The sequence below is a fragment of the Anguilla anguilla genome, chromosome 11, assembly GCF_013347855.1.
Source record: "Anguilla anguilla isolate fAngAng1 chromosome 11, fAngAng1.pri, whole genome shotgun sequence".
NCBI classification, from domain to species: domain Eukaryota; kingdom Metazoa; phylum Chordata; class Actinopteri; order Anguilliformes; family Anguillidae; genus Anguilla; species Anguilla anguilla.
Window position 1 is genome coordinate 122,946 of NC_049211.1, and position 27,481 is coordinate 150,426.

The 27,481-nt window shown below is 42.7% G+C and overlaps 1 protein-coding gene across 3 annotated transcripts; it reads left to right on the top strand.

Moving 5' to 3' along the window:
* The first annotated feature begins 221 nt into the window (after window positions 1–221).
* Window positions 222–26,382, top strand: LOC118208568 (protein Wnt-7a-like). 3 transcript variants are annotated; one of them, XM_035383378.1, is made up of 5 exons: window positions 222–717; window positions 9,155–9,360; window positions 19,016–19,242; window positions 23,135–23,406; window positions 24,530–26,382. In XM_035383378.1, exons 3-5 carry the CDS (start codon window positions 19,128–19,130, stop codon window positions 25,007–25,009), a joined length of 867 nt encoding a protein of 288 aa, XP_035239269.1. In that variant the 5' UTR covers window positions 222–717; window positions 9,155–9,360; window positions 19,016–19,127; the 3' UTR covers window positions 25,010–26,382. The 3 variants fall into 3 exon arrangements, with proteins under 3 accessions (XP_035239269.1, XP_035239268.1, XP_035239270.1); XM_035383377.1 differs by lacking the exons at window positions 222–717; window positions 9,155–9,360 and adding an exon at window positions 16,496–16,854; XM_035383379.1 differs by lacking the exons at window positions 222–717; window positions 9,155–9,360 and adding an exon at window positions 18,484–18,922.
* Window positions 26,383–27,481: the final 1,099 nt, after the last annotated feature.

Below are 27,481 nucleotides of genomic sequence, written 5' to 3' on the forward strand. Positions count from 1 at the left end.
CACAGCACAGAACCAGAATGGCTTTGATCTACCATTACTACCAAGTCTTCTTCAAATTGAGAACATTCCAATTTTGTTCCTCCGATAAAGTAATCATGCCTAATGTTTTTATTTCCCAATGAAGTTTGTACATTTTCTGAGTATGAACAATTTTAGCAACTTTCACTTTCTAATCCACTACATCTATGAATAAATTATGTACTTGTTACACAAATACATCTCTATTGACAACTGTCGTTACTTGTTACTTTTCGTACGGTTGGTCGTCAGCCGAATTTTCTCTGGATTGGCTGGTGGTGAAAACATGCACGGTAATCCCCGCCCCCATCTACAGGCCATTGTGTTATTAGACAAGTACTGCCGGCAGGACTTAATTGAGGTCGTGTGCCATCGTGTACATCAATCAGCTGTATGTGGTGTGCGCTGACTTGACCCTGCATGTACGCTGCACAGCACCAACATGAGTGTATTGGCTGGCTAAAAAGTCACTGATTGTAGCTATACGCTAAAATCAGAAGCCAGACTTTGAAATGGAGATGGCTGCTCAGAACGACGACGAACCCACCATTTCCAGTGCCAGTCACTGACCATCCATGGCCTTATTTAAAAGAAATGTTTACCTTTGTTGGCATGCAAAACGACTCAAGATGAAGTGTCTGCTTTGTTTGCCACGACCCAGGGAAATAAATGCCATAAAATTTGAGGGAGCACAAAGAGGTAAGCTTAATAACGCTGGCTACTGCAACTGCCTTTTCAACCCGAGATGAACTTAGCTAGCTAGCTAGTTAATGTTAGCTCGCGGTTATTAGCCATGCAGGAAAGTGCTTGCTGCTGCTGTCTGTAAGCATGAACATTTTTGAATGGCGATTTCCATGGGGTTTTATACAAAACATTAAGTTAATCTGAATTAAAGTTAGTGATGGCCTTTAACGTACAGCACATTCATTGACGACCAGAACTTTTTTGAACTTACAGTACCGCAAACATTAAAGTAATAATCTCGAAGATTTTAAAATAAATGTCTGTTATGTCACTATCTATCGCCGAATTAGGTAACACAATGGTGATTGAGCCTATTATTATATTAATTCATATTATTATTAATATAATAATTTATGATTAAAGAACTGGGTGTCTGTGGCGACATTCCCGGGAAAAAATCACAAGCGGCGCATAGTTAGTGACGCGTTTTCCATCACCCATCAGTGGTTGGTCCGCCAGAGAGGGTAGACGGAGCTATCGCAACAGGCTCGCTCTTAAACTCACTTGCGTGTGAGCGGTACTGTTTTTTGTGGTGTCTGCTAGCGTTACAATAACAGAGAAAGGGGGGGCGGGGAGGTTATGGAACCCTAAAAAGTTTTTGTGTAACATGAGAGGTCATATTATTTGTTGATGTAGATTTCGTATTACATTTAATGACAATGTAACGTTACTAAATTACATAGCCTAGCTATTTGCACAGCTAACGCTAGCTACCGGATCATGTCAAGAAAGGCAACATTAGTTTAGACAACGTTGCGCACAGTATCCATCTCTCATATCAGGTAACGTTGCGTTAGCTAGCTAGCTAATGTAATTAACACAATTTAATGTCAGCTAACAATGAGAAAAAACGCTAGCTAATGCTACAGACTGGTACCGACCTCGCAAAACGTTTCTCGAATGCAATGCTACCTTGTTGCAACGTTGCAATGTAGCTAACTAAAGGTCAGTTCAGATCAATGATTCGCTACGAGACTGGGTGCAACTTGCAAAATTCCAAGACGTCTGATTGTAAACGTTCTAACTGCACTTTGTCGGCGATTTGACAAGGTGGGTCTTTTGAGACCCCAGGCAAAGGCTTCAGACGCTCTGCAACTAACCAGTTCACACCGCTGCAATTTTCTCTGCAACATTCTAAAACCGTTTTGTCTCGTTGCGAATCATTGATCTGAATTGGCCTTATGGTTACCGTTATTTACATTGCCATCAAGTTCATTAATATATTATAATGATCGGAATAAAGCCGTCTTTACACAGAGCATTAACCAGGGGTATAGGTGGAGCAGAGCCAGGTCTGATTTCAGTGTAAAGATGTCAAACCGGAGAAAACTAAATAAAAGAATACAGCAGTGGATTAGCGTTATTATTTTATTACGCTACCTCATATGGTCCTTCAGCCATGCCGTTTTTTGAATGAAATCTCCTTTGTTTTTGTTTTATTATTATTGTTCTGATTGCTATTTTAACACCCAGCTCCGCTTTATTCTCGAACAGTTTGATAGCAAAACCGGAAACACCAGCGGTAACATTTTGCAAGGCAGTTGTTTCAAAAATATCACACAACAATCATTCACGAGAAAGACTGTTTTGTGTGCACGAGATACATAATTGTACGAGCCGCAGCGAATCCCGCAAATTCTTCTCTGCAGTGTAAAGATGTTCATACCGGGCAAAAGGTGGATAAAGAACGTCTGTGGAAATTGATCATCACTAATTCTACCCCAGGTCTGCTACAGCATTTTAACCCAGCTCGGCAGTGTAAAGGCAGCTTAAGTTAGCCTAATGTTAGACAATGAATGAGTGTGTACATAAGGTTACTTTTATAACAACCATTTTTTATTCAGTAAATAGTAGGCTAAGTGTTATAGTTGGCGTGGCCCAGGTGCCAACTGACTGACGTCACACAGGCGACACTGGTTGGATCCGGTTGGATCTCTGGGAAGTGAGGTCCAAAAACACACCTGCAATTACGGCTTTTCGCCATTGGTACCGCCAAAGAGAGCGAAACAGAATTCTTCGAGATTGTAACTTTAACTAGCTAAATGTTGTGACGATGTCGTAAAATTTTCCCGACCGTGAAGAATGTTCACATTTTGAACAGATGTGGCTCCTGGGTAAATCTATCGTTGTTTCCGTCGCAGCACTTTCGACACAAGCAATATTGGAAGCGCTATCCTAAAATTTCTTCTTACCGTGCAGAGTGCCTGACCCGCAACCATAGTAATGTGTTAACATGGCGGCACAATTATATCGCGAAATACGCTATATTCTGTAAATGCATTTAGATCAAACCTACCATGCATAAAACATTAAAACGCTTGTCAATCACCCACTTCTATGTATAATGCCATCACAGCGCGGAGTGTTTAAAACCACAAAACCACCCCTTACCAAAAAATGTAATTAAATTTAAACTGTAGGCTACACGTTAACGTTAAATATAGACCCACTAGTCTGACTTTGACAGCTTTGTGACTAAACTGGCTCTCGTTTTAGTTAATAAAATTAAAACTTAAACATCCTCCGACCACTAGTGAGTTACTACTAGTTAAGTATTTTATTATTTCTGCAGCCTACTTGAGAATACTTAGTGTAATAAAGGTTGCAAATAAATTCAAGTATAAGGTTAAGTATATTTTCCTGATGTGTATACATGTCCAAAAGTGAACCATGCACACTTTCTTATTTTAAGAAAGTATCCTATATTAGTGTGCTTATATGTGTGTGTATATCTATATATATATATATATATATATATATATATATATTTAACAAGATGAACTATTGGGCTGGGCTCTACGCTAACAATTTTTTCCAAGTGTTGAAAAATTTAGGAGCACATTAATGCATCCCAATTAGTAGATGTGCACCTAAATAATTTTTCCTGTTAGCACACATACATTTTCAGGAGCAAATGCTCCTAAAATAGGAGCACTGTAGAGCCCTACAATTGGGTCCATCTTGTCAAAGTTCCCTTCAGTTTAAAACTGGCTATTCAAGTAGTAGGATAATAGGTAAGCACCTTATTCCCAAATTCCCCTCCTCAGACAGTGATAATTATTTTAAGTGCCCCAATCCTATAGACAATATCCACAATGCATTATGCTATATCTTACTCTTGCTTAGACTTTAGTGGATATGCCTAGGCCCACTTTGTATTTCAATCAATCATATGTACATATTTCCTCTTGGAGTTCCTGTCAGTTTCCCTGCAAGATCCATACCGACCAGTACAAATGGTTCAGACACCTGAGCAATTCCAAAAGATTTAGGAGTGGACAATGGCATATTGGGAACTTCATATACAAAGAGGCATGAATACATGAAGCTTACTTAAACTGGGATGTATTTTTGGGTGTCTGATGTTCTTCTGGCACTGAGGGGAGTTCAGGAATAAGGCTGTCCTATTTTCATACATTTTCAATGATTTATCAATAATAACATGGTCGCCTGTGCAAACAGTTTCATTAACCGAAGAACATGGCTGGTGCTCACTTAACTTTACTAATATACTAACTAGGGATGAATTATTCTTGAACTTCTTTACAACTTTTAGTACATCAAGTATAGCTACTCACGTAGGCTCCAGAAAATTATACTAAATTACTGAACTAGTAGGCTATTAAGCCACTAGTTCTGACTGGATGTTTAGCTTAATTAAGTCACTTTTGAATTTTATTAACTAAAACATGAGCCAGTTTAGGCCCAAAATTGTCAAAGTCAGAGTAATGGGTTTATATTTTAAATTCACATGTAGGCAAGTTCACAGTTTTTCTTTCCTTTTCCTTTTATTTCTAAGGGGGTGCAGCGCAATATGGTTTGAAACACTCCGTGCTATGAAGGTAGCCTACTATTATCAAATTGAGCGAGACTGACCAACATTCTTTTTCGTGATGCATAGTCTAGTAGGTTTGATCTAAATGCAGTTATAGCATATAGACTTTTTTTCCAAAGGTGGTATTTCTCGATATAATTGTGCCACCGTGTTAACACATTACTACGGTTGCGGGTCAGGCACTCTTCACGGTAATAAGACGTTTTAGGATAGCGCTTTTATTTTATTTGCGTATTATTTATTTGTGTACAGCACTTTGGTCAACGCCAGTTTTAAATGTGCTTTATAAATAAAATTTACTTACTTACTTAGCTACTTACTTCCGATTTTGCTTGTGTTGAAAGTGCTGCGACGGAAACAGCGATAGATTTACCCACTAACCACATCTGTCCAAAATGTAAACAAGTAAGGCAGTTTTCACGGTCGGGAAAAATTTTATGACAACGACACTTTAGGTTAACATAACATCTGTGTTTACTCAATAAAGGAATGAAACCTAATGTTGTTATTGTGGGGCGACATAGCTCAGGAGGTAAGAACGCTTGTCTGGCAGTCGAAGGGTTGCCGGTTCAATCCCCCGCCCGGGGCATGTCGAAGTGTCCTTGAGGAAGACACCTAACCCCTAATTGCTCTGGTGAATTCGAAGCATCAATTGTAAAGCGCTTTGGATAAAAGCGCTATATAAATGCAGTCCATTTACCATTTACCATTTGCTACATCCCGCCTTACCTTGTTCAGCTCATAGTGAAAGTGAATGTGCAGTCACGTGGCTTGGGTAATCACATATGACAGTCATACCTATTCATTTAACTCAAAGTATGATATTTGAGTACTTTTACCACCACTTAGTTGTATAGAATTTCTCATTTGCCAGGTTTCTGCGCACTTCTGGATTTTGCTTAAATCTTCTTGGATTACTTCTGGAAATTCCAAACTAGCGGGGCCTCCCGGTTTTGTGTCATGTGCAAATATAACTAATGTGCTTTCAATGTCCCTGTCAAAGTCATTGATATAAATGAGGAAGAGCTTCGTACCCGCACTGCTCCTTGCGGGACTCCACTTCCCACAGTACCCTGCTCAGATAATACTCTTTGTGTTCTACCCTGTAGCCAGTTCAGAACCCACACTGAAATACATTCCTACTCTCGTAATTTTGTGAATAGGTTTCTTGTGTGTACCTTATCAAATGCTTTTTGGAAATCTGTGTATACCCTTGGGTTTAAGCCATCAGGGCTGGTGGCCTTATTTGTCTTTAGTTTATGTAATGTATCCTGTATTTCTTTATCCTCTATATATTTATAGCAATATCTGCTATGACATTCTGAGTACTGAATATGCTTTTCAGTCTATTAGTAACCTCCCCTCTAGTAAAACACTGGTAAACTTTAGTAAAAACTTAATGTAGTTCACCCATTACCTTTAATCATTTGAATCAAGTAGCTTAATGTAGGCCTAGTTCTAATGAAAGAAGTGCACAAGCATGATGGTTGGATGTCGCAGCAATATAAAGGGCCTGCAGGTGTACACAGGTGTAATTGGAAGCTAATGTACAGGTGTGCTAGTGTGATTTGTGGCAGATGTACAGGTGTGATTCAGTATTCCAAACAGGGAAAATCTTGGGAAAGCTTGCCTACTGTGTCCTGTTCCTGAGAGACGAGGAGGTAACCACCCCTGAAAAAAAGCTAAATCAGGCTTTAAAAGGAAAGGATGTGCTGCAAATGAAAAATGCTCACTGTGTCATTGACATGCAACAGGTTGACTCCACAGTAAGTTCCTTTCTCCAGATTGGGTTTGTTGCGTCACACCGGAGACATGTTGGCACAGGTGTGTTGTTTTTGGGTGACAGGCAGGTTCTTCCTGCTTTCTGGACGCTCCTGTTCGGAGTAGGAACCTGCTATGCCAGTAAAACCTGTACTAAAAGGCTGTACTGTAATGCTACTGTTCTGCTTTATTGAGCTGTAATTGCATTATTCTGCAGTGTCCTGCAATAATGTGATGGTCCTGAAACATCTAAGCTTTCAGCCTGGCTCTGAGCTTTATTGAATAAGCTGTTTTTGGTTGAAGTACTGGAGGAGATGCCCATCACTGTGCCAAGATGATTTAAAAAAAGTGTTACTATGACATGTAATAATTGATGTTACTGTATGTAAAGTACAGCCTGACTGTTCAATGATTATATGATCAAAAATGAAAGCAATAGTTGTTTTTTTATCTTTAAAGGGTAATTCATGATTTATGGTGTAGTTCCATCAATATTAATATAAACCAATACAACCACCATCCAGTGTTCACGGGAGTAACTGACAGTGCTTTCATCCTCCTGCTTCAGAAGCTTCAGAGCTTCTGTCTTCTGTATCATATAGGGACAGTATGCTGCACACAAACACTAATTGTTTTAATTTGAATTATCCTTTATTTTTGCAGGAGAAACAGAAACATCTTATCCAGAGAGGCCCTGCATCTATACAAAACTCAATCCCAATTCAAATACAGAGTTAAGATATACAGGAATAAAAAAATGTATATACTTGGGTTCATAAAATGTGCATTCTGAACACTGATGACATAGTAGGTTGTTCTATACATACAAACACCTTCCTTCTCTAATAAATTGGCTACCAGATCATTAAAATGTACAAAAGATACCAGGTCAGCTTAAATGTTTTTTGAAATACATTCATGCATAGGGTGGAAAATCACTAAAAACATTTTTTCCCAATTTAGTTCTAAATCATGAGTTGTGCTGAGTAATCCAACCATGAGAAGCTTGCTTAAATAAAGAGGAAGTTTCGCAAGTAAAGCTTTATAAATAAATACCATGCTGCCCCACCCTGTTCCTGCTGATCTACCATGCTGAAAGTTTTTATTTCAACCCTAATTTGGCACACCTGGTTCTACTCATTAGCAGTTCAGAGAGACCTCTAGGTGTTGAATGATGTGTTTGTTAGGGTGGGAGTGTGAACCTACAGGACAGTATAACCCCAGGAACGGGATTGGGCAGTCCTGGTCTAGGGAATACTGACCCGCTGATTGGTACAGAGCACGATGGTGAGCATGGAACCCATGGCCTGTGATGAATCGCAGAGCGTTATGATGGGTTCAGAGATCCAGGGGTTTATAGTGGGGGCAGGCATATATAGACTCTCCACCAACTGGGAGTAATGTAGCCTGCACTACCTTAGTCTGCTACCCATAGAAACACAGGATTTATTCCTATAAATCAAGTCAATTTCAGCTTTTCTGTTCAATTTCAAATCTGATTTGGAACAGAAAACATAATCTAACAAAGTTCCCAAATGTTTGTATTGTTGGACTCATTAAATTTCAACATTCAAAGTAGATAATGTGAATCTGTGAGGTCAATGTTTTGTGCGAGAAAAAAAAAATCATATACTTTGTTTTATTAGGATTTAAGATTAGTATCAGACTGGCCAGTGTTGTACTGTTAAAGGCAGCTTGTAAATATTAGTGAGCCTGGCTTCACATAGGCGCTATTAAGTACTGTCAGCATAGAAATTAACATTTCAGTTTTGAAGTTCAGTGGCAGTTTCATTTATATAAATGTAAACAATAGAGGGCCCTGAATGGATCCCTGTGGGACCCCTATATTGACCTTCAGAAAGGGGTGACTTTACCTCATCTGTTTCTATACTTTTTAATAATTATGGAACCAATTTTGTGCTTCATGATCTAGGCCAATGGAGGACAATCTGCTCGATAAAACTGAGCGGTCAACCACATCAAAATTCTTTAATAGGTCTATAAATGATGCTGAAAATTTTATTCTTTGCATTCACAATATAATTTATGATTAAGAGGTAGCAGGCAGCTAACATGTAACATGGCTGGGAATAAAACTAGATTGATGCAGGTTTAAAAAAAAAAAAAAGCTACACTCAACTACTGCACTTGCTCAGCCATTTGTGATTCTGCAAATGTCGGTGCTGCATTCTGTGTGTCAGTGTTGCTGTCTGTGATTTTGTGTGTCAGTGTTGCAGTCTGTGACTGTGTGTGTCAGTGCTGCAGTCTGTGATTGTGTGTGTCAGTGCTGCAGACAGTGATTCTGTGGGTCAGTGCCTCAGTCAGTGGTTCTGTGGGCCAGTGCTGCAGACAGTGGTTCTATGGGTCAGTGCTGCAGTCAGTAATTCTGTGGGTCACTGCTGCAGTCAGTAATTCTGTGTGTCAGTGCTGCTGTCTGTGAATGTGTGTGTCAGTGCTGCAGTCTGTGATTCTGTGTGTCAGTGCTGCAGTCTGTGATTCTGTGTCAGTGCTGCAGTCTGATTCTATGTGTCAGTGCTCCAGACAGTGATTCTGTGGATCAGTGCCTCAGTCAGTGATTCTGTGGGTCAGTGATGCAGACAGTGGTTCTGTGGGTCAGTGCTGCAGACAGTGGTTCTGTGGGTCAGTGCTGCAGTCTGATTCTGTGAATGTCAGTGCTGCTCTGCCATTGATTCTGTGAAAGTAAATGCTCTAAGCATATTGTGACTGAACTGCCCTTGTTGCATGATCTAATGATCACAGTCTTTATAAACGAATGTTTTGTATGTGTTTTATCAGACTCACATGCCCCAGCGACTGGGGGGAGGCCTGAATCTGCATTCTCACATGCTCACAGTGCGCTGTGCCATCTGAGACATTCTAAACCATGCCGGGACAGAACTGAGCCATTTCGAGCCATGCTGGGACAGAACTGAGCCATTCCATGCCATGCTGGGACAGAACTGAGCCATTCCAAGCCATGCTGGGACAACTGGCCATGTGGGGTAATTTGTCCTCTACATTTTACTGCTTCAGAGCAGTGGGAAGCCACAGTGCAATGCCCTGGGATCAGCTCCAGTTCTGAGGCCAATGCCTTGGTCAAGGGAAATGGCAGGAGGGTACCTAACCTGATGTAATACAATACTGTTCAAAACCCTGCTGGGTCAGACACAATGTGTATGAGCAACAGACACAATGTGTATGAGGAAAAAATATAATTCTGCAGGTAAGCAGAATAACAGGTAATGTCAACTTCCTGAAGTTTAAATTGTCTGCATAGTTTAGGAGGCAAATGACGAGCAAAGGGTGTGGACAATGTGCGTTATCGTCTGGAATCAGTGTGATTACACATTCTGTGATCCTTCCTGAAAGCTCTGTGTGTGAAAGGGAACTCCTGACGTAAATGTAAACCGGTTATATGGAACTTTATCAACATTACAAGGTTGTCTTACAGCCAGTATGCCTTAAGATTGCTCAGGGTAATTATTTAGTTTAAGGAAGCTAAGGGCAAAATACTGGTAAAATGTGTGTCACCTTGTTTGAAAACAATAGAACTGATGCCAGGTAATTCAGTAATGACCCTTTCCAGCAAATGGAAATAATTTATGATGCAAACATTTTTCATTTTCATCTCATCTCCAATCCTGAAACCTTCTGTTCTGGCATTTTCGAGCAGGAACTTTAAAACATGTTTATGCATTCCTTTTGATAGAAGTGAATAAAACGCAGCACCAGTATGGGGCAGCATGGTTTAACTGAAGCAGGTATTGTCCTTCCCATTATGACTGAGAATTACCTTAGGAATGCATTTGTTACTTTTCAGTGCTTACATTGGATTATGAACTCTGAGATCTCTGAAAACACCTTAAATGCTGTGAAAGAAATAAAATCTGTTACAGACAGGCTGCTTTCTGGTTCCATGTGCTAAAGCTGAGTGTCTGTGTGCTGGAGCTGAGTCTGGCCTTTGCTACAGTTGGAGAGAAAGCTGAAATTTCTCTTCACTCTGTACAGAGGGCTGTGAGCGGGTTTTGCAGATTGAAATCACAGCGTATTGATCATATCAGAGTTTAAAGGTGGGACTTTGCCCTTATAAGGCCTGCTTCCCTCTGCCACAGTGAACATGGCCTTGTGTCAATATTTCCCCACAGCAGTCTGGAAAGCTTTCAAGGTTTTCTGTCAGGTGGGACCTGTTTCTGTGCCACTGTAGCTGAATGATTCAGCAAAGAGCGAGCATGGGCTCTTCTCTAATATTACTATTTTAATATTCATAAATAGGTCCAATATTACAGGTGTAATACTCATACTCTGGCCTACAAATGTGTAGTGAGGATTTTCTTAATTCCAACAATTATTGTGCAGTATAGTGGTTAGTGAACTGGGTTTGTAATTTAATGATTGCAGGTTTAATTCCCAGCTGTGCTGTTGTACCCTTCATCAATCAGAATTTTTGAAAAATATCCAATCGTATATATAGAACTTAAAAAAAAAAAATATATATATATATAAAAAAAAGAATCTGTGTAAATGGCTTGGATATGAGTATTTGCGAAATACAAAATGTTATTTCTTGCTCATTTTGCTGAAATGCTGCTTCTGTTGAGGCTTTCATGAAGCTAAATATTAAAGTTCACTATGATACTGATATTATGTACAGGGTTCCATATTCCTCTGAAACCTGAAGAGATTGTGACAATTAGTTGTTCTTTCAAAGAGCAAGTTCTGGAATCAGTTTTATTAGCCTCTTCTACCATCTAGTGGTCATGCTGTAAAAATGCTGAACCAGAGTTTGCTCTCTGGGGTTTTCAGAAAATGTTTTTGATTGGCTAGGACAGTTTTACATTTTTATATTTTTTCTTTTACAATTTTTATTTGTATTTTTGATTTTAATTTCCTGTATTTTATTTAATTGTATTTTTTATTACTAAATGTTTTAAATGAATGTTTTGTAAAGGACTTTCAGAAATGAATTCTTTACAATTTTTTTTTACATTTTTAAAGTGACTATAAAGGTAAATTGTATGGGGTTACTGTGGCAAGTATTAACCCCTTAGCGCACATGCCAGATCTGGCCAGTCCTTGCCCATTTAGGGGGTACCCTATTTAAAGCCTTATAACTCCAGATGTGAACACCACGGAGACTTGAAAAATGGCTTAAATGAAGCAAGACATTTGTACAATTTACAATACTAACGCAGATTAGTTTATATTCATAACTTTGGAAGAAATAAAGTGCCACAAATGCAATTGTCTCGACAAAAAATCTAAAATGAATTTGCTCTTTTTTTAGTTTGCAATACTGAGAGATTGCATATATACAGCAGGTTAAAGTATACATGTCCTGGATCAAAAACTTCTTTACCACAAGTTCATAAAATCTAAGGATGGATATGTAGAACTACTAAAGGTCTATGAAGCCAAAACTAAGCAGTGTATTCAGCGTCTCCAGATCTACCCAAAATGTCTAAATTAAGCATTGCTGTAAATCACAACATATTCACATATTTCACTACACATCAACTGTTTTTACTCAAGAAACTCACGGTTGCATCATTTTCAAGTGGGAATTACTTGCTTTCCATCAGTACAGTGGTCTAAAATAGCTAGGGGTCTAGAAACATATCCAAAATCCCTCCAAAAAGGAATAAAATGCCTTTTGTCCATTGTAAAGCATATAAATGAGCCCTTTATGAAGGTATAAGATGAAACATTGATATTAAATTTTAAAATAATGCAAAAATATTGTCACACAATACTGTACAGTACCTACATGTGTAATAATTAACTATTGTATGTATTTCTATACTCTGTACTCTCGTATGTTTTCTTGTATGAGGGTGGGACAACATAACAATTTTCAACCGTCCACCACGTTTTGGCTTTGTTCCAACTCTCACATCATCACTGTTGCATGCATCACAAAAACTATTACACTACTAACTAACGCTTACATTACAGTGTGAAATATCCTCATTATATAATACCACTAACCTATTTAAAGACAATCAATTTCAAAAATAACTTATATAACCAGGCATCACAAATTCACGTATATTTCACAAGACAATATATGGCCACTCAGTCTCAAAAGGGACATCTCTATGCGTAAATCCAATGGTAAAGTTGTTTATTTATTCAATATTTAGTCCCAGATATTGACTGTGGAATGACATGGTATCATTTTTAAAAACTTTTTCTTGTTTATTTAGCTATTCAGTGAGCAGCATTTTCACTGCTGTATTGACATAAACCAGACAATAGCCCTAAGATATCTTGTTGCTAGGACGGAGTACGATTTTTTAGTGATGAAATGCCAAGATAGACAATATTGTCCATTATGTCATGGGTGGGGGGTGTAGTTGCAGATGAGACTGCAGGGAGGGGGTATGTGTTAAATGAACGACCAGTGCGACAATGGTGGCACTGCGAAACTCCGTATTCGGCATAGTTGTCGTGAATTGTCTACTAATGAAACTAAAACAACGCGTTTCTGTTTTTAACTCATACTTTGGTTGCAGTAGCACTGAATGTCTGAGTTCAGTAATCTTGGCATGCCGGTGTGCCGACCACTAGGGGCTTTGCGAAAAGAGGTTAAGCATCAGCAACAATACGAGAAATCAATTGCACTGCGATATCAAAGTATATCGGTCTGAACAGTTCAATCAGTTCCTGTGAATGGATTGTATGAATGGAGTTCAATGTATAAACTGGGATCTTAGCTGTTGGGTCCAGGCCCTTAATGATGTTATGAAGGATCTGGTGTAATGGCCAATAAACGTTAGTTTGAGGCAAACAAAAGTATTCTCTCTCGTTAAAACAGCCGCTTTGAATCTGAGCTAAACATTCCTGAAACACTCCTTTGCCATAGAGAAGTATTGTCTATGTTATCAATATAGCTAGAGTATTGTGTTCTTCTCGCGATTTATTTTGTTTTATCAGATGGAGAACAACCTCAATAAAGTTCCTGGCTAGTAAAATGAAGTTCTGATACTTTACTGGCAAGACCATTTCTTGTAAAACTTTCTTGAAATAACAGAAAGTTTGTTACAAACTTTCATTATTTTATTTAATTTTTTGTATATCCACTCTTACAACAATATATGAGAATTATCATATTATTACATGCATTCATAGAGAATAACCGTGGTCGGGAGATTGTAAGAGTGATGCATCTTCTAATTTATCTATATTAATACGCATTAAACCATGGATACTGCAGGTGGCAGTATTGTAAAGCAGAAGGCACCATTTTCTCAAAATCCATGGAAATCTGGCGACTCTGAGGCTGGATGAGCAAGACAGGCCTAACACAGAATAGCTCATCCAAGTGACGGGCTTTCCGGTACACGTGTCTCAATGACCAAATGAAGCAAATAAATGCAATATCGTGTCCTGGAACATTTTTTTAAGCAAATGCAGTAGTTCGCTAATGGTGACAAGGAGACTTTTTCACCATAGAAAAACAGCATTTAAAAAATTGTGACATTTACCTAGCTGGTTTTTTTTGGGGGGGGGGGGCCGGGGGGTCTTTCACAATTAATTTTCTTTGTCTGTGTTTACATTTTAGCCTTTTTGCTGACGCTCAGAGATGCTCAGTGAGTGCAAGTGAAGAAAGGGGTTCACAGGGGCAGGTCGTTTCTCCATTGGGGAGTCAGGAGGGAGAAAAGTGGAGGTCGGGAGGAGGGATGACCAGGCCATCACAAGGAGGGGTGAGCCAGACACACGGGGTAGAGTGTAGAGCGCGGGTTGGGGGTGGAGCAGAGTGTAGAGCGCAGGTTGGGGGGGGCAGCAGAGTGTAGAGCGCAGGTTGGGGGTGGAGCAGAGTGCAGAGTGCAGGTTGGGGAGGGCAGCAGAGTAGAGCGCAGGTTTGGGGTGGAGCAGAGTGTAGAGCGCAGGTTGGGGGTGGAGCAGAGTGTAGAGCGCAGGTTTGGGTGGAGCAGAATGTAGAGCGCAGGTTGGGGGGGGCAGCAGAGTGTAGAGCGCAGGTTGCGGGGAGAGCTGAATGTCGCTGTTTGTAGCAGGGAGGGGGGGGTATGGGGAGATTTGCGGTGTTTTGGATGAGCTGAAGGGGCTTCAGTGTGTTGTGGAAGCTCTGCAGAAGGGGGTTCTGGTAGTTGAGACTCCTCCTGCAGCCCTGCGCTTCCAATCTACCTGCGCTTCCAATCCACCTGCGCTTCCAATCCACCTGTGCCTCCAATCCACCTGCGCCTCCAATCCACCTGCGCGTCCAGTCCACCTGCGCTTCCAATCCACCTGCGCTTCCAATCCACCTGCGCTTCCAATCCACCTGCGCCTCCAATCCACCTGCGCGTCCAGTCCACCTGCGCTTCCAATCCACCTGCTCTTCCAATCCACCTGCGCTTCCAATCCACCTCCGCCAATCCACCTGTGCTTCCAATTCACCTGCACTTCCAGTTTTGTGTCTGTGGCTGATGAGCCCAGTGTTCAGTATCCAGTGAGGATACTGTGTGATACGGGTGCTGCGTCGTCCCTTAGTCCCCGGAAGACACTTCATTGGGCTCCAGTGTCCTTGCCCAGGGTTTGGAGATGGGGTTTGTAAACGTCCCTCTGCATCAGATTTATCTGAGCTCTACTTTAGTGACTGGACGTGTTGTTGTCGGCGTGCGGCCTGGCCTCCCTGTTAAAGGTGTGTCGTTTATACTGGGTAACGACTTGGCTGGCGGAAAGGTGTGGTCAAACCCCGAGGTAGTTGCTGTCCCTGTTGCTTCTCTTAGAATTTTTTATAACCCTAACCCAATATTTTCTGCATTGTTTATTATTTTATTGAAGAAAATTCACATGATGATGCTGCATAAGTGAAATGAGCTTAAAATCAAATTAAGAGTGGGGGCAGAACATCAGCAGAAAGAAATCTACAGGAAGGATAGGTAGCTCCCCACACAGGACACGCCTCCTCACAGGACACGCATCTCCCCACACAGGACACGCCTCCCCACACAAGACACGCCTCTCCCCACACAGGACACGCCTCTCCTCACACAGGACACCCCTCTCCTCACACAGGACACGCCTCACCCCACACAGGACACGCCTCTCCCCACTCAGGACACGCCTCCTCACGCAGAACACGCCTCCTCACACAGGACACGCCTCTCCCCACATAGGACACCCCTCTCCCCACACAGGACACGCCTCTCCTCACACAGGACACCCCTCTCCTCACACAGGACACGCCTCACCCCACACAGGACATGCCTCTCCCCACTCAGGACACGCCTCTCCCTACACAGGACACACCTCTCCCCACACAGGACACGCCTCCTCACACAGGACACGCCTCTCCCCACACAGGACATGCCTCCTCACACAGGACACGCCTCTCCCCACACAGGACACGCCTCTCCCCACACAGAACACCCCTCCCCACACAGGACATGCCCTCCCCACACAGGACACACCTCACCCCACACAGGACACGCCTCTCCCCACACAGGACACGCCTCTACTCACACAGGACACGCCTCTCCCCACACAGGACACACCTCTACTCACACAGGACACGCCTCTCCTCACACAGGACACGCCTCTCCCCACACAGGACACGCCTCCTCACACAGGACACGCCTCTACTCACACAGGACACGCCTCTCCCCACACAGGACACGCCTCCTCACACAGGACACGCCTCTACTCACACAGGACACGCCTCTCCCCACACAGGACATGCCTTCTCACACAGGACACGCCTCTCGCCACACAGGACACGCCTCCCCACACAGGACACGCCTCCTCACACAGGACACGCCTCTACTCACACAGGACACGCCTCCTCACACAGGACACGCCTCTCCCCACACAGGACACGCCTCCTCACACAGGACACGCCTCTTCCCACACAGGACACGCCTCCTCACACAGGACACGCCTCTCCCCACACAGGACACGCCTCCTCACACAGGACACGCCTCTCCTCACACAGGACACCCCTCTCTCTGTATAGGATACGCCCCCCTGACTTGTTTGTTCAAGTGGCTGAGCTATGCTTTGCATTAAAGTGATCATACTACTGCAAAAGAGAAAAGCCTGATATGAACAAGCCACCACTATTTATGCCATACATTTAAATTCTCTCGGTTCAGTCACCAAATCTGACTGCATATTCTCCTTAATAAACAGGTGAATGCAGCACACGGGACCATGTGTGTGTGATTGCACAAATGGGGCTTCTTTCCAGAACACGCCCTGACAGGTGAGGTAGACAGGTGAGGTAGATATAGAACCTGTGGTGCGGCAGGAACACCTGGAGAGAACTGCAGCACTGTGGCAGAGCCGTTCATCAGCCTGGGGAGGGAAGCATGGAGTCTGCAGCATTCGCTGAGGGCCCTTACGGTGTCTGAATGCACTGTGACTAACTGACCCATCTGGAAAACTGCATTTCCAATTATCCATTAAGATAACGAGGTGGACAGCATGACCAAGAAAACACGACTGTGGATTTTTCACATCTTTCTCTGCCTTGGGATTGTGTATTTAAAAATTGGGTAAGTTTAATTCCAACGTGTTCAGACCTGATGCTTTTTTTCTGCTTTTCCCTCTGACAGAACAGAAAGGTTACACTGAAGGATATTAAAATCATAAAAGACATTTGTGCATCTTCTACACTTAACATACACGTCTGCATAATACTGACCCCTGAATCAGACAAGATGTAATCTTTTCTTCGGGATAAAACGCTCACTAATACAAATGTATTAGACATTTAAACAGGTTAATATCTTACCATGTGTTTTTAAATAAAGCCTTTGGCACATATAATGCAAACCAGCACTGTTCAAATTCCCCCCCAGCAGAATGTTCAGCGTTTAAACTGTTTTATTTGAAGCTATGGTGCATATTTACCCCTTTCCACTCAAATTAACAGTTAAAGCTGAATTAACAAAAGGTGTCTAGATAGACCAAAAGACCCCATCTGATAAACGTATTTGTGTTCTTATGTGAACACTGAAAATTTTACACTTTGTTACTTTATATATTACACTTTTTAAATGTGTGTGTATGCATATATGTATATACATATAATCTGCCAGGCAGTCAACTACTGATGAAAATCTCTGATTCTGCTATAAAGCTCAATATTACATTTCAACAAGGTTCATACTGGGTGTGACCATTTCTTAGCATTTAAATAAATTCCAGATAAACTGTGCTTAGGTAGTAATGCATCGGTTTACTGTAAATTTCCTGGAAGCCTTAAAAGATGGAATCATTCATTATATATTATATTAATTACAATTAAATCACTCACAAATATCTTCAAGAAACCAGCAGATGCGGGTTTTGTCTGAAAGTATTTAGCAGGTCGATGCTAAGCACCACTGAACCCCAGAACAGCCTCCAGAGGAACAGGTAGTGACCCCTGTACTGCATGTATTCCTGAAATATGTGCAATAAATTGAATTTACAAAAAAACAAGCGTGTCCATGAAGCATGTAGCAGACTTTTTACCTTCATGCTACAGTGCAATGCTGAAGGTGGCAGTATACTTGGTATGAAGGTGAATTTGGCCAAAATCGAACCACAGCCAAACACTACGCCGCATACAAACATGTATACTCACTTTGAGCTGTTCATTCTCCACCTTAGTGGTGGGGGGGAGAGCAGTAATAATCCATTACATTTGGAACTATTAGCTGTGTTCTCTTAAAAATGTCTTGCCATTTAAAAATGTAATGTAATGTAAAATTATTGACCCGCATGAACACTTTCTGTCTCGATTGTCTAAGACATTAAGACAGTTCTGTAACGGTAGTTAGCGAGCTACATTTATTCCACCTCGCAGAAGTTAGAAATGTGCAGTGCTACCCAATGCATCAGTTAGCTAGCTAGCACAGCGGTACAGGTCAACCAATATGAGCTAGCAAGTAAAATAGAGGTTTTCAGCCTCTTCATGTTTAGAATTTCAGTAAAATCTAGGCCTGGACTAACAAGTTGTCCAGTAGCAAATGTTACCCCGCTCCTAACCACATTTTCTGAGATTCGTTTTTGATTGGTTGATATTCAGATTGAGATCAGACACTCCTGGCAGTAACACTGAGCTATGCTAGCTAAACACATAGCCGCTAATGTTGCTGTTGTGCAAGCAGGGGTGCTGTGCTGGATGCTGGGGATTGCTCAGTTTGCACACAGTTTCTGAATAGGTGGGTCTGCCAACCATCGTTATTTTTTTGTTTAAAGGATTGAACGTTGGATTTACAGCGATCCATCTGGGAATTCAGCTCTGTGAATACCAGGACTCACAAAGCAGTAAAACTCCCTCACCCAGATTATTGAGTCAAAAAAATCCCAGTGAAAAGTGTGCCCTTTCCAGTGCCAAAGCTTCAAAAGGAGGAGTTAAACTGCAAGCGCATAAGCAGCTCTACTGACTCGTGGCTGCATTGCCTGACTTCCTGGACAGTGTTTGTGAGAGGATGCGAAATCTCCAATATTAGAGATGGAAAAGTCTACAGTGCTATTGGCAACCAAAGTTAAACCTTTGAGTGACTGTACTGCCTCATTACAGCACAGATGGAATAATGAGATCACTTGTATGTTAAGTTAGACTTGAATACTGTAAGTAAAGAATAATCCTAGACTTGCTTGTTTGGGAAGATTTTGGACATTTGGCTTCATTTAATATTGAGTGTTTCTCTCTGCTTTCCGCAGTGGCCTGTCTTCGGTGTGGGCGCTCGGAGCGGGCATAATCTGCAACAGGATTCCTGGGTTAGCGCCCCGGCAGCGCACCATCTGCCAGAGCCGGCCGGACGCCATCGTGGTGATGGCACAGGGGGTGCAGATGGGCATTAAAGAGTGCCAGTTCCAGTTTAGGAACGGGCGGTGGAACTGCTCTGCTCTCGGACAGAGAACCGTCTTTGGAAAAGAACTGAAAGTGGGTATGTTACAAATCTATCAGGGAACTCTTCTCTTTTCCACAGAGCATGCATGTGCGATGTAAAATTTAAATCCATTGTAACGTGGTTTATTGGGGAACTACGATGAGTGCTATTCACTTTTGGTTTTTGTGATTTTATTCAGCACAACAGAAAGGGAATCCTATTTATTCTGATGTTCTATAGCACATGGTTTGTTTGGTTAATGTTACACTTTATTGATTATAAATGGTCCATTTGTGCCTGTCACATTGCTGACTGCATCACTGATATCTCCACTTCTGCAAGTCACTCTGGAAAAGAGTGTCTGCAAAGTGATGCAATGTATTTTTTTGTAATGTAATGATTTTGATTGAAGAGTTGGAATTACTTCCTAAAGAGAGGTGTCAGTGCTCTTAAAGAGAGGTGTCAGTACCCTTAAATAGGGGTGTCAGTACTCTTAAAGTGAGGTGTCAGTACTCCGAAGGAGTGTCAGTATCTCTAAAGAGAGGTGTCAGTACTCTTAAATAGAGGTGTCAGTGCTCTTAAAGAGAGATGTCAGTACCCCTAAAGAGAGGTGTCAGTGCTCTTAAATAGAGGTGTCAGTACCCCTAAATAGGGGTGTCAGTACCCCTAAAGAGAGGTGTCAGTGCTCTTAAATAGAGGTGTCAGTACCCCTAAAGAGAGGTGTCAGTACCCTTAAAGAGAGGTGTCAGTACCCCTAAATAGGGGTGTCAGTGCTCATAAAGAGAGGTGTCAGTGCTCTTAAATAGAGGTGTCAGTACCCTTAAAGAGAGGTGCCAGTACCCCTAAATAGGGGTGTCAGTGCTCATAAAGAGAGGTGTCAGTGTTCTTAAATAGAGGTGTCAGTACCCCTAAAGAGAGGTTTCAGTACTCTTAAAGAGCGGTGTCAGTATTCTTAAAGAGTACCGTACTCCTTTATAGATGTCCTGGTCCTATTTAGACTCCTACTGCATCTCATCTGACACAATATACTGCCACTATTCCAGAAATATTTTTCTTTAGTTTTCATAACAAAGACAAACCACAAACACTTTGGAAGACACACCTTTGGCAACGAGCCCATTAAATCAATGAAACTTCCACATAATTGACTCTTGTTAGAACTGGGCATACAGAGATCCAAGATGTTCATCAAAACATGTTGGCACATATCTTAGAAAATACCAAAAAGGTCTGTATATGCTGTACTCTGTAGCTGTGTGTATCCTTGTACTGTACGCTGTGTTTATATGCATGTATGCTATATTCATATACACCTAGGCTAAATATATTTTTCACAACTCTGAACATTTCATGTCACCATACATTTCATTTGGCATATCAATTAGGCCATCTAACTTTGTTCATATCAGAGGTCATTTTAAAACAATCGATTAGAAACAGATTTATTTCAGCTTTAATTCACTATATTAGAATTACAGTGGGTAAAAAGTTTACATACACCAAGTTGACTGTCTCTTTAAACAGTCTGGAAGATTCCAGAAATTGATGTAATAACTTTTTAGAAGCTTCGGATTGGCCAATTGTCATAATTAGGAGTTAATTGCCACCTGTGGCTGTATTTAAGGGCCTACCTTTAGAGCTACTGCCTTTTTGCCCTTGATACCATGGGAAAATCCAAGCAACTCAGCCAAGATCTCAGAAAAAAAATTGTGGACCTCCACAAGTCCGGTTCCTCCTTAGGAGCAATTTCCAAACAACTGAGAATCTGTACAAACAATTGTATGCAAATATAAAAATCTTGGGACCACACAGACACTTCATCATTCAGGAAGGAGGCAAAAATAAACTCCCAGGGCTGAACGAACTTTGGTCCGAAAGGTTCAACTGAACCACAAGACAACAACAAAGGAACTTGTGAAGGAGTTGGAGGCATCAGGTACAAGATTCTCTATGTCCACCATTAAGAGAATCCAACACGCCATGTCCTGAAAGGCTGTCACACAAGGAAGAAGCCCCTACTCCAAGATCAGCATAAAAAAGCCAGAATGAAGTTTGCAGGTGATCACCAGGATGAAGACCTAGCCTTTTGGAGGAGTTATCTCAGGTCAGATTAAACAAAAATTGAACTGTTGGGCCATAATGATCAGCGCTATGTATGGCGGAAAAAGGGTGAGGTTTTTAATTCGAAGAACACCATCCCAACTGTGAAGCATGGGGGTGGCAGCATCATGTTGTGGGGGTGTTTTGCTGGAAGAGGGACTGGTGCAATTCAGAAAATAGATGGCATCATGAGGAAGGAGGATTATCTAGAAATACTGAAGCAACACCTCAAGACATCAGCTAGAAAGTTAAAACTTGGTCCCAATTGGGTCTTCCAGCGGGACAATGGTCCTAAGCATACCTCCAAAGTTGTAACAAAATGGCTTAAAGACAACAAAGTGAAAGTATTGGAGTGGCCATCACAAAGCCCTGACCTATCCCATAGAAAATCTGTGCACTGAACTGAAAAAGCGCTTCCGAGCAAGGAGGCCCACAAACCTGACTGAGTTACACCAGTTCTGTCTGTAGGAATGGGCAAAAATTCCGGCAAAGTATTGTGAGAAGTTTGTGGAAGGCTACCCCAAGCATTTGAATCAAGTTAAACAATTAAAAGGCAATACCACCAAATACTAACAAAGTGTATGTAAACTTTTGACCCACTGAAAATCTGATATAGTACATAAAAGCTGAAATAAATATGTCTCTTAGCTGTTATTTTGAAATGACCTCTTATGGAAATAAAGTAGATACCCTAACTGACTTAACACAGGTAATGACTGGTAACATTAAATGTGTGGAGTTGAGGAAAAATTGAGTTTGAATGTCTTTAGCCTAGGTGTATGTGAACATGTTATCTGAACTATATATCATACAGCCTGTCCTTATGAACATAGTAAAAAAAAATAAAAAATTCAGATCCAAACCATTTTGTTTACAACTGTCTCTTCACTGTTGTGTAGATGCACACTCCATTACACGCAGTGTGGCATGTAATAATCGCAGTGTGGCGTGTAATAATCTCAGTGTGCTATGCAATAATCGCAGTGTGCTATGCAATAATCGCAGTGTGGCGTGTAATAATCTCAGTGTGGTGTGCAATAATCGCAGTGTGGCGTGTAATAATCGCAGTGTGGCGTGTAATAATCTCAGTGTGGTGTGTAATAATCACAGTGTGGCGTGTAATAATCACAGTGTGGTGTGTAATAATCACAGTGTGGTGTGTAATAATCGCAGTGCGGCATGTAATAATCGCAGTGAACTGTGCAATAATCGCAGTGTGGCGTGTAATAATCGCAGTGTGGCGTGTAATAATCTCAGTGTGGCGTGTAATAATCTCAGTGAGGTGTGTAATAATCGCAGTGTGGTGTGTAATAATCGCAGTGTGGCGTGTAATAATCGCAGTGTGGTGTGTAATAATCGCAGTGAACTGTGCAATAATCGCAGTGTGGCGTGTAATAATCTCAGTGAACTGTGCAATAATCGCAGTGTGGCGTGTAATAATCTCAGTGAGGTGTGTAATAATCGCAGTGTGGTGTGTAATAATCGCAGTGTGGTGTGTAATAATCACAGTGTGGCGTGTAATAATCTCAGTGTGGTGTGTAATAATCTCAGTGTGGCGTGTAATAATCGCAGTGTGGCGTGTAATAATCTCAGTGTGGCGTGTAATAATCGCAGTGTGGCGTGTAATAATCGCAGTGTGGTGTGTAATAATCTCAGTGTGGCGTGTAATAATCTCAGTGTGGTGTGTAATAATCGCAGTGTGGTGTGTAATAATCGCAGTGTGGTGTGTAATGATATTAGTGATATTGACATTCCATTTCACATTCGCTTCATGACATTTCAAAGCTATGTTGGGTATAAAAGGTGGCATTATGTCAAAGAGTCTCTGATAGTGACTTGTGAATTTCAGGCAGTAAGGAGGCGGCGTTCTCCTACGCCGTCATCACAGCAGGCGTGGCCCATGCCCTCACTGCGGCCTGCACGCAGGGCAGCCTCAGCAGCTGTGGCTGCGATCAGGAGAAGCAGGGTCAGTACTCCCCGCTGGACGGCTGGAGGTGGGGGGGCTGCTCTGCAGACATCCACTACGGCCTGGGCTTCTCCAAAGTCTTCATGGACGCCAGAGAGGTCAAACAGAACGCCAGGACCCTGATGAATCTGCACAACAATGAGGTGGGACGCAAGGTACGCTAACCCCCCCACACAATCCTTCAGCATGCTAGCACAACAAACTCCAACTTAATGTTTAGTAAAAAGTGCAAATTGTGAAGATTACAAAAGGTTTACATAACCTTTTTTTAGCAAAGTGTTTTATCCAAATCTATGTTGTTGTTGAAGACTAGGGGACCCTCACCTTTTTGAGGTCCTAGGAGGGTAGGTTAAGGTTTCTCTCGCCTGGTTTAGGCAGGTCCTGGGAGGGGATGACAGGTTAAGGTTTCTCTCGCCTGGTTTGGGCAGGTCCTGGGAGGGGATGACAGGTTAAGTTTTCTCTCGTCTGGTTTGGGCAGGTCCTGGGAGGGGATGACAGGTTAAGGTTTCTCTCACCTGGTTTAGGCAGGTCCTGGGAGGGGATGACAGGTTAAGGTTTCTCTCGCCTGGTTTGGGCAGGTCCTGGGAGGGGATGACAGGTTAAGGTTTCTCTCGCCTGGTTTAGGCAGGTCCTGGGAGGGGATGACAGGTTAAGGTTTCTCTCGCCTGGTTTGGGCAGGTCCTGGGAGGGGATGACAGGTTAAGTTTTCTCTCGTCTGGTTTGGGCAGGTCCTGGGAGGGGATGACAGGTTAAGGTTTCTCTCACCTGGTTTAGGCAGGTCCTGGGAGGGGATGACAGGTTAAGGTTTCTCTCGCCTGGTTTGGGCAGGTCCTGGGAGGGGATGACAGGTTAAGGTTTCTCTCGCCTGGTTTAGGCAGGTCCTGGGAGGGGATGACAGGTTAAGGTTTCTCTCGCCTGGTTTGGGCAGGTCCTGGGAGGGGATGACAGGTTAAGGTTTCTCTCGCCTGGTTTGGGCAGGTCCTGGGAGGGGATGACAGGTTAAGGTTTCTCTCGCCTGGTTTAGGCAGGTCCTGGGAGGGGATGACAGGTTAAGGTTTCTCTCGCCTGGTTTAGGCAGGTCCTGGGAGGGGATGATAGGTTAAGGTTTCTCTCGCCTGGTTTGGGCAGGTCCTGGGAGGGGATGACAGGTTAAGGTTTCTCTCGCCTGGTTTAGGCAGGTCCTGGGAGGGGATGACAGGTTAAGGTTTCTCTTGCCTGGTTTAGGCAGGTCCTGGGAGGGGATGACAGGTTAAGGTTTCTCTCGCCTGGTTTGGGCAGGTCCTGGAGAAGAACATGCGCCTGGAGTGCAAGTGCCATGGCGTGTCGGGATCCTGCACCACCCGGACCTGCTGGACCACGCTGCCCAAGTTCCGGCAGCTGGGCTTCCTCCTGAAGGAGAAGTACATCCAGGCAGTGCAGGTGGAGGCGGTGAGGGCGCGCCGGACCAGGCGGCCCACGTTCCTGAAGATCAGGAGGCCGCACTCCTACAGGAAGCCCTCGGCCACGGACTTGGTTTACATCGAGAAATCACCCAACTACTGCGAGGAGGACTGGAGGACAGGCAGTGTAGGCACTCAGGGGCGGGTCTGCAACAGGACGGCCCAGCAGACCAACAGCTGTGACCTCATGTGCTGTGGGCGGGGTTACAACACGCACCAGTACTCCCACGTGTGGCAGTGCAACTGCAAGTTCCTGTGGTGCTCCTATGTCAGGTGTAACACCTGCAGTGAGAGGACAGAGGTGCACACCTGTAAATGACTTTAGGGAACTCTTCACAAACTGGCGGGCTCATTTGCTCATGTGGATGGAAGGGAGAATGGGCATGAACCCAGTCGACTCTGCAGCAGAGCCTCGCATCCCCTCAGGGGCACTGTCCCTATCACAGGGCCTGCAGTACTGCCAATACTGACACAGCGTGTACAGCACAAACACAGTGTGTAGACCACAGACACAGCGCATACAGTACAGACACAGTGTGTAGACCACAGACACAGCGCATACATCACAGACACAGTGTGTAGAGCACAGACACAGCGCATATATCACAGACACAGTGAATGCAGCATAAACACAATGGTTACAGCACAGTGATCCAGCACATACACTCGAGCAGAAACATTGGTATAGGAGAGATTGCTATATATATATATATATATATATATATATATATATATATATATTTATATATGTATGTATGCTATGTTTATATATACAGACTCAGTCATGGGACGAAAATGAATTGTGCTTTTGGCATAATTAGTGGTGTAACGTAGTTATTTAATTTTATTGAAAGTAATTTATTTGAACCAACTGTCGATTTGTTTTGTGATGGCACCGTTGTAGCTTTGCTTGCAGAATATTTTGATTGATTGTTGTGAATGCAGATGAAATACAAATACACATATATGAAAAGAAACAAAACACCTTGGAATAATATACTCTGTTTAACTACAAATCACAGCAAAAAGTATGTGGTAATGGATTAGGTTGTGCTCAGAATATAAAAGAAGTGATACCCAGATTCACTCAAAGGGCTAAATATGTGTCCCTGAGGACAGGAACTCAAAGGGCTATATATGTGTCCCTGGGGACAGGAACTCAAAGGGCTAAATATGTGTCCCTGGGGACAGCTGGTTAGGTTTCATCGTACTTTCTTGTACAGGCAAACCCTACTAAGGGCAACCCTGTGCAATGCTGATTGCTGACCCTAACCCTAATCCTTCCTCCAATGGAATGCATTCCTTGTACAAAACGCATCCTGGATGTCTTTGGACTGTGGGAGGAAACCAAAGACCTTCGTGCTGTGAGGCAACAGTGCTGTCCCAGATGCAACCGGTTTTTGAACAAGGAGAGCACCCATTCAGTCAAAAGGTTAACTCTCATTTTTATTGTTCTCAGAAATTCTGAGACACCTAACATGAATGTGATTTTCTATTCAGTGTAGACTATTAGAGAGTATTAAAAATTATAAACCCTAGACAGACTGGAAGGGTTTCATTCTCCTGAATTTGAGCCCTAGAACAGGAGTACGCCCGGCAGATCCACAGGGGTTCATCAATTTTATTTGTATAGCGCTTTTAGCAAAGCAGCTTTACAGAGAACCGGCCCCCAAAGAGTAAGCCTACGGCAACAGTGGCAAGGAAAACAGGAAGAAACCTTGAGCAGAACCGGACTCAGAGGGGGAACCCATCTGCCGCGGGCAGGCACCGGTTTGTTATGGAAAGTCAGTAGTGGCAGGAGGCGGGATGCCCAGCTGGTCTAGCTGGTCTAGGGCTGGAGCTCTGGGCCGGGGGGGTGCTCAGCAAACTTGGGCTAGAGCTCCGGGCAGGTGCCCAGAGCCAAGGAAAACGAGAAAAAAACATTGTTGGGGGTTCAAAAGGTAGATTAGCAAGCAGAGCAGAAGAGACAGAGGTGCCTGCGTGCGATAAGGAAAACCCCGGCAGAATAAGGCTATGGCAGCATAGCTAAGGGAAACAGAGGCAGGGGCCAACGCAGCCATGAGGGCAGGCTTGGGACAGTCATCACCAGACCATGACCGGTTCAGCTTAACACAGCACTCCCAATGATGATCCAGTGACAGCACTAACCACTCAGTCTGCCAGAGACTCTATAGCTATGCCTGCCACCCACTCCTGCCCCTCAAATATAGGAGAGACTAAAAAGATATGTTTTGAGCCTAGCTTTAAAAAAGGTGATGGTGTCTTTGCCCCGAACATGGACAGGCAACTTGTTCCACAGGAGGGGAGCACGATAGGAGAAGGCTCTACCACCTATGGTACTTTTAGCTATTCTAGGAATAACAAGGAGGTCTGCACCCTGCGAACGGAGCGTTTGTGGGGGAATATAAGGAAGAAGTAAATCATTTAAGTACAAAGGCAAGCCCATTTAAGGCTTTAAAGGTAATAAGTAGTATCTTATAGTCTAATCGGAATTTATCTGGCAACCAGTGAAGCGATGCTAATACTGGGCTGATGTGCTCGAATCTCCTTGTTCTAGTGAGAATACGAGCTGCTGCATTTTGAATTAGCTGGAGCCCTTTCAGTGAGGAATTTGCACATCCAGACAAAAGAGCATTGCAGTAATCTAATCTTGAAGTAACAAAAGCATGAACTAGCTTTTCTGCATCATGTAAGGACAGTATTTTCCGAATATTTGAGATATTTCTCAAGTGATAAAAAGCAACCCTAGAGATGTTTTTATTATGTATATCAAATGCAAGATCTGGATCAA

Excerpts from the sequence above, each read along its gene's own strand:
- LOC118208568 (XM_035383377.1), top strand. The coding sequence starts at position 16,784 with ATGACCAAGAAAACACGACTGTGGATTTTTCACATCTTTCTCTGCCTT. Across the intron at positions 16,855-19,015 it reads ATTGTGTATTTAAAAATTGG|TGGCCTGTCTTCGGTGTGGG; the intron begins GTAAGTTTAATT and ends TGCTTTCCGCAG. Across the intron at positions 23,407-24,529 it reads ACAATGAGGTGGGACGCAAG|GTCCTGGAGAAGAACATGCG; the intron begins GTACGCTAACCC and ends TGGTTTGGGCAG.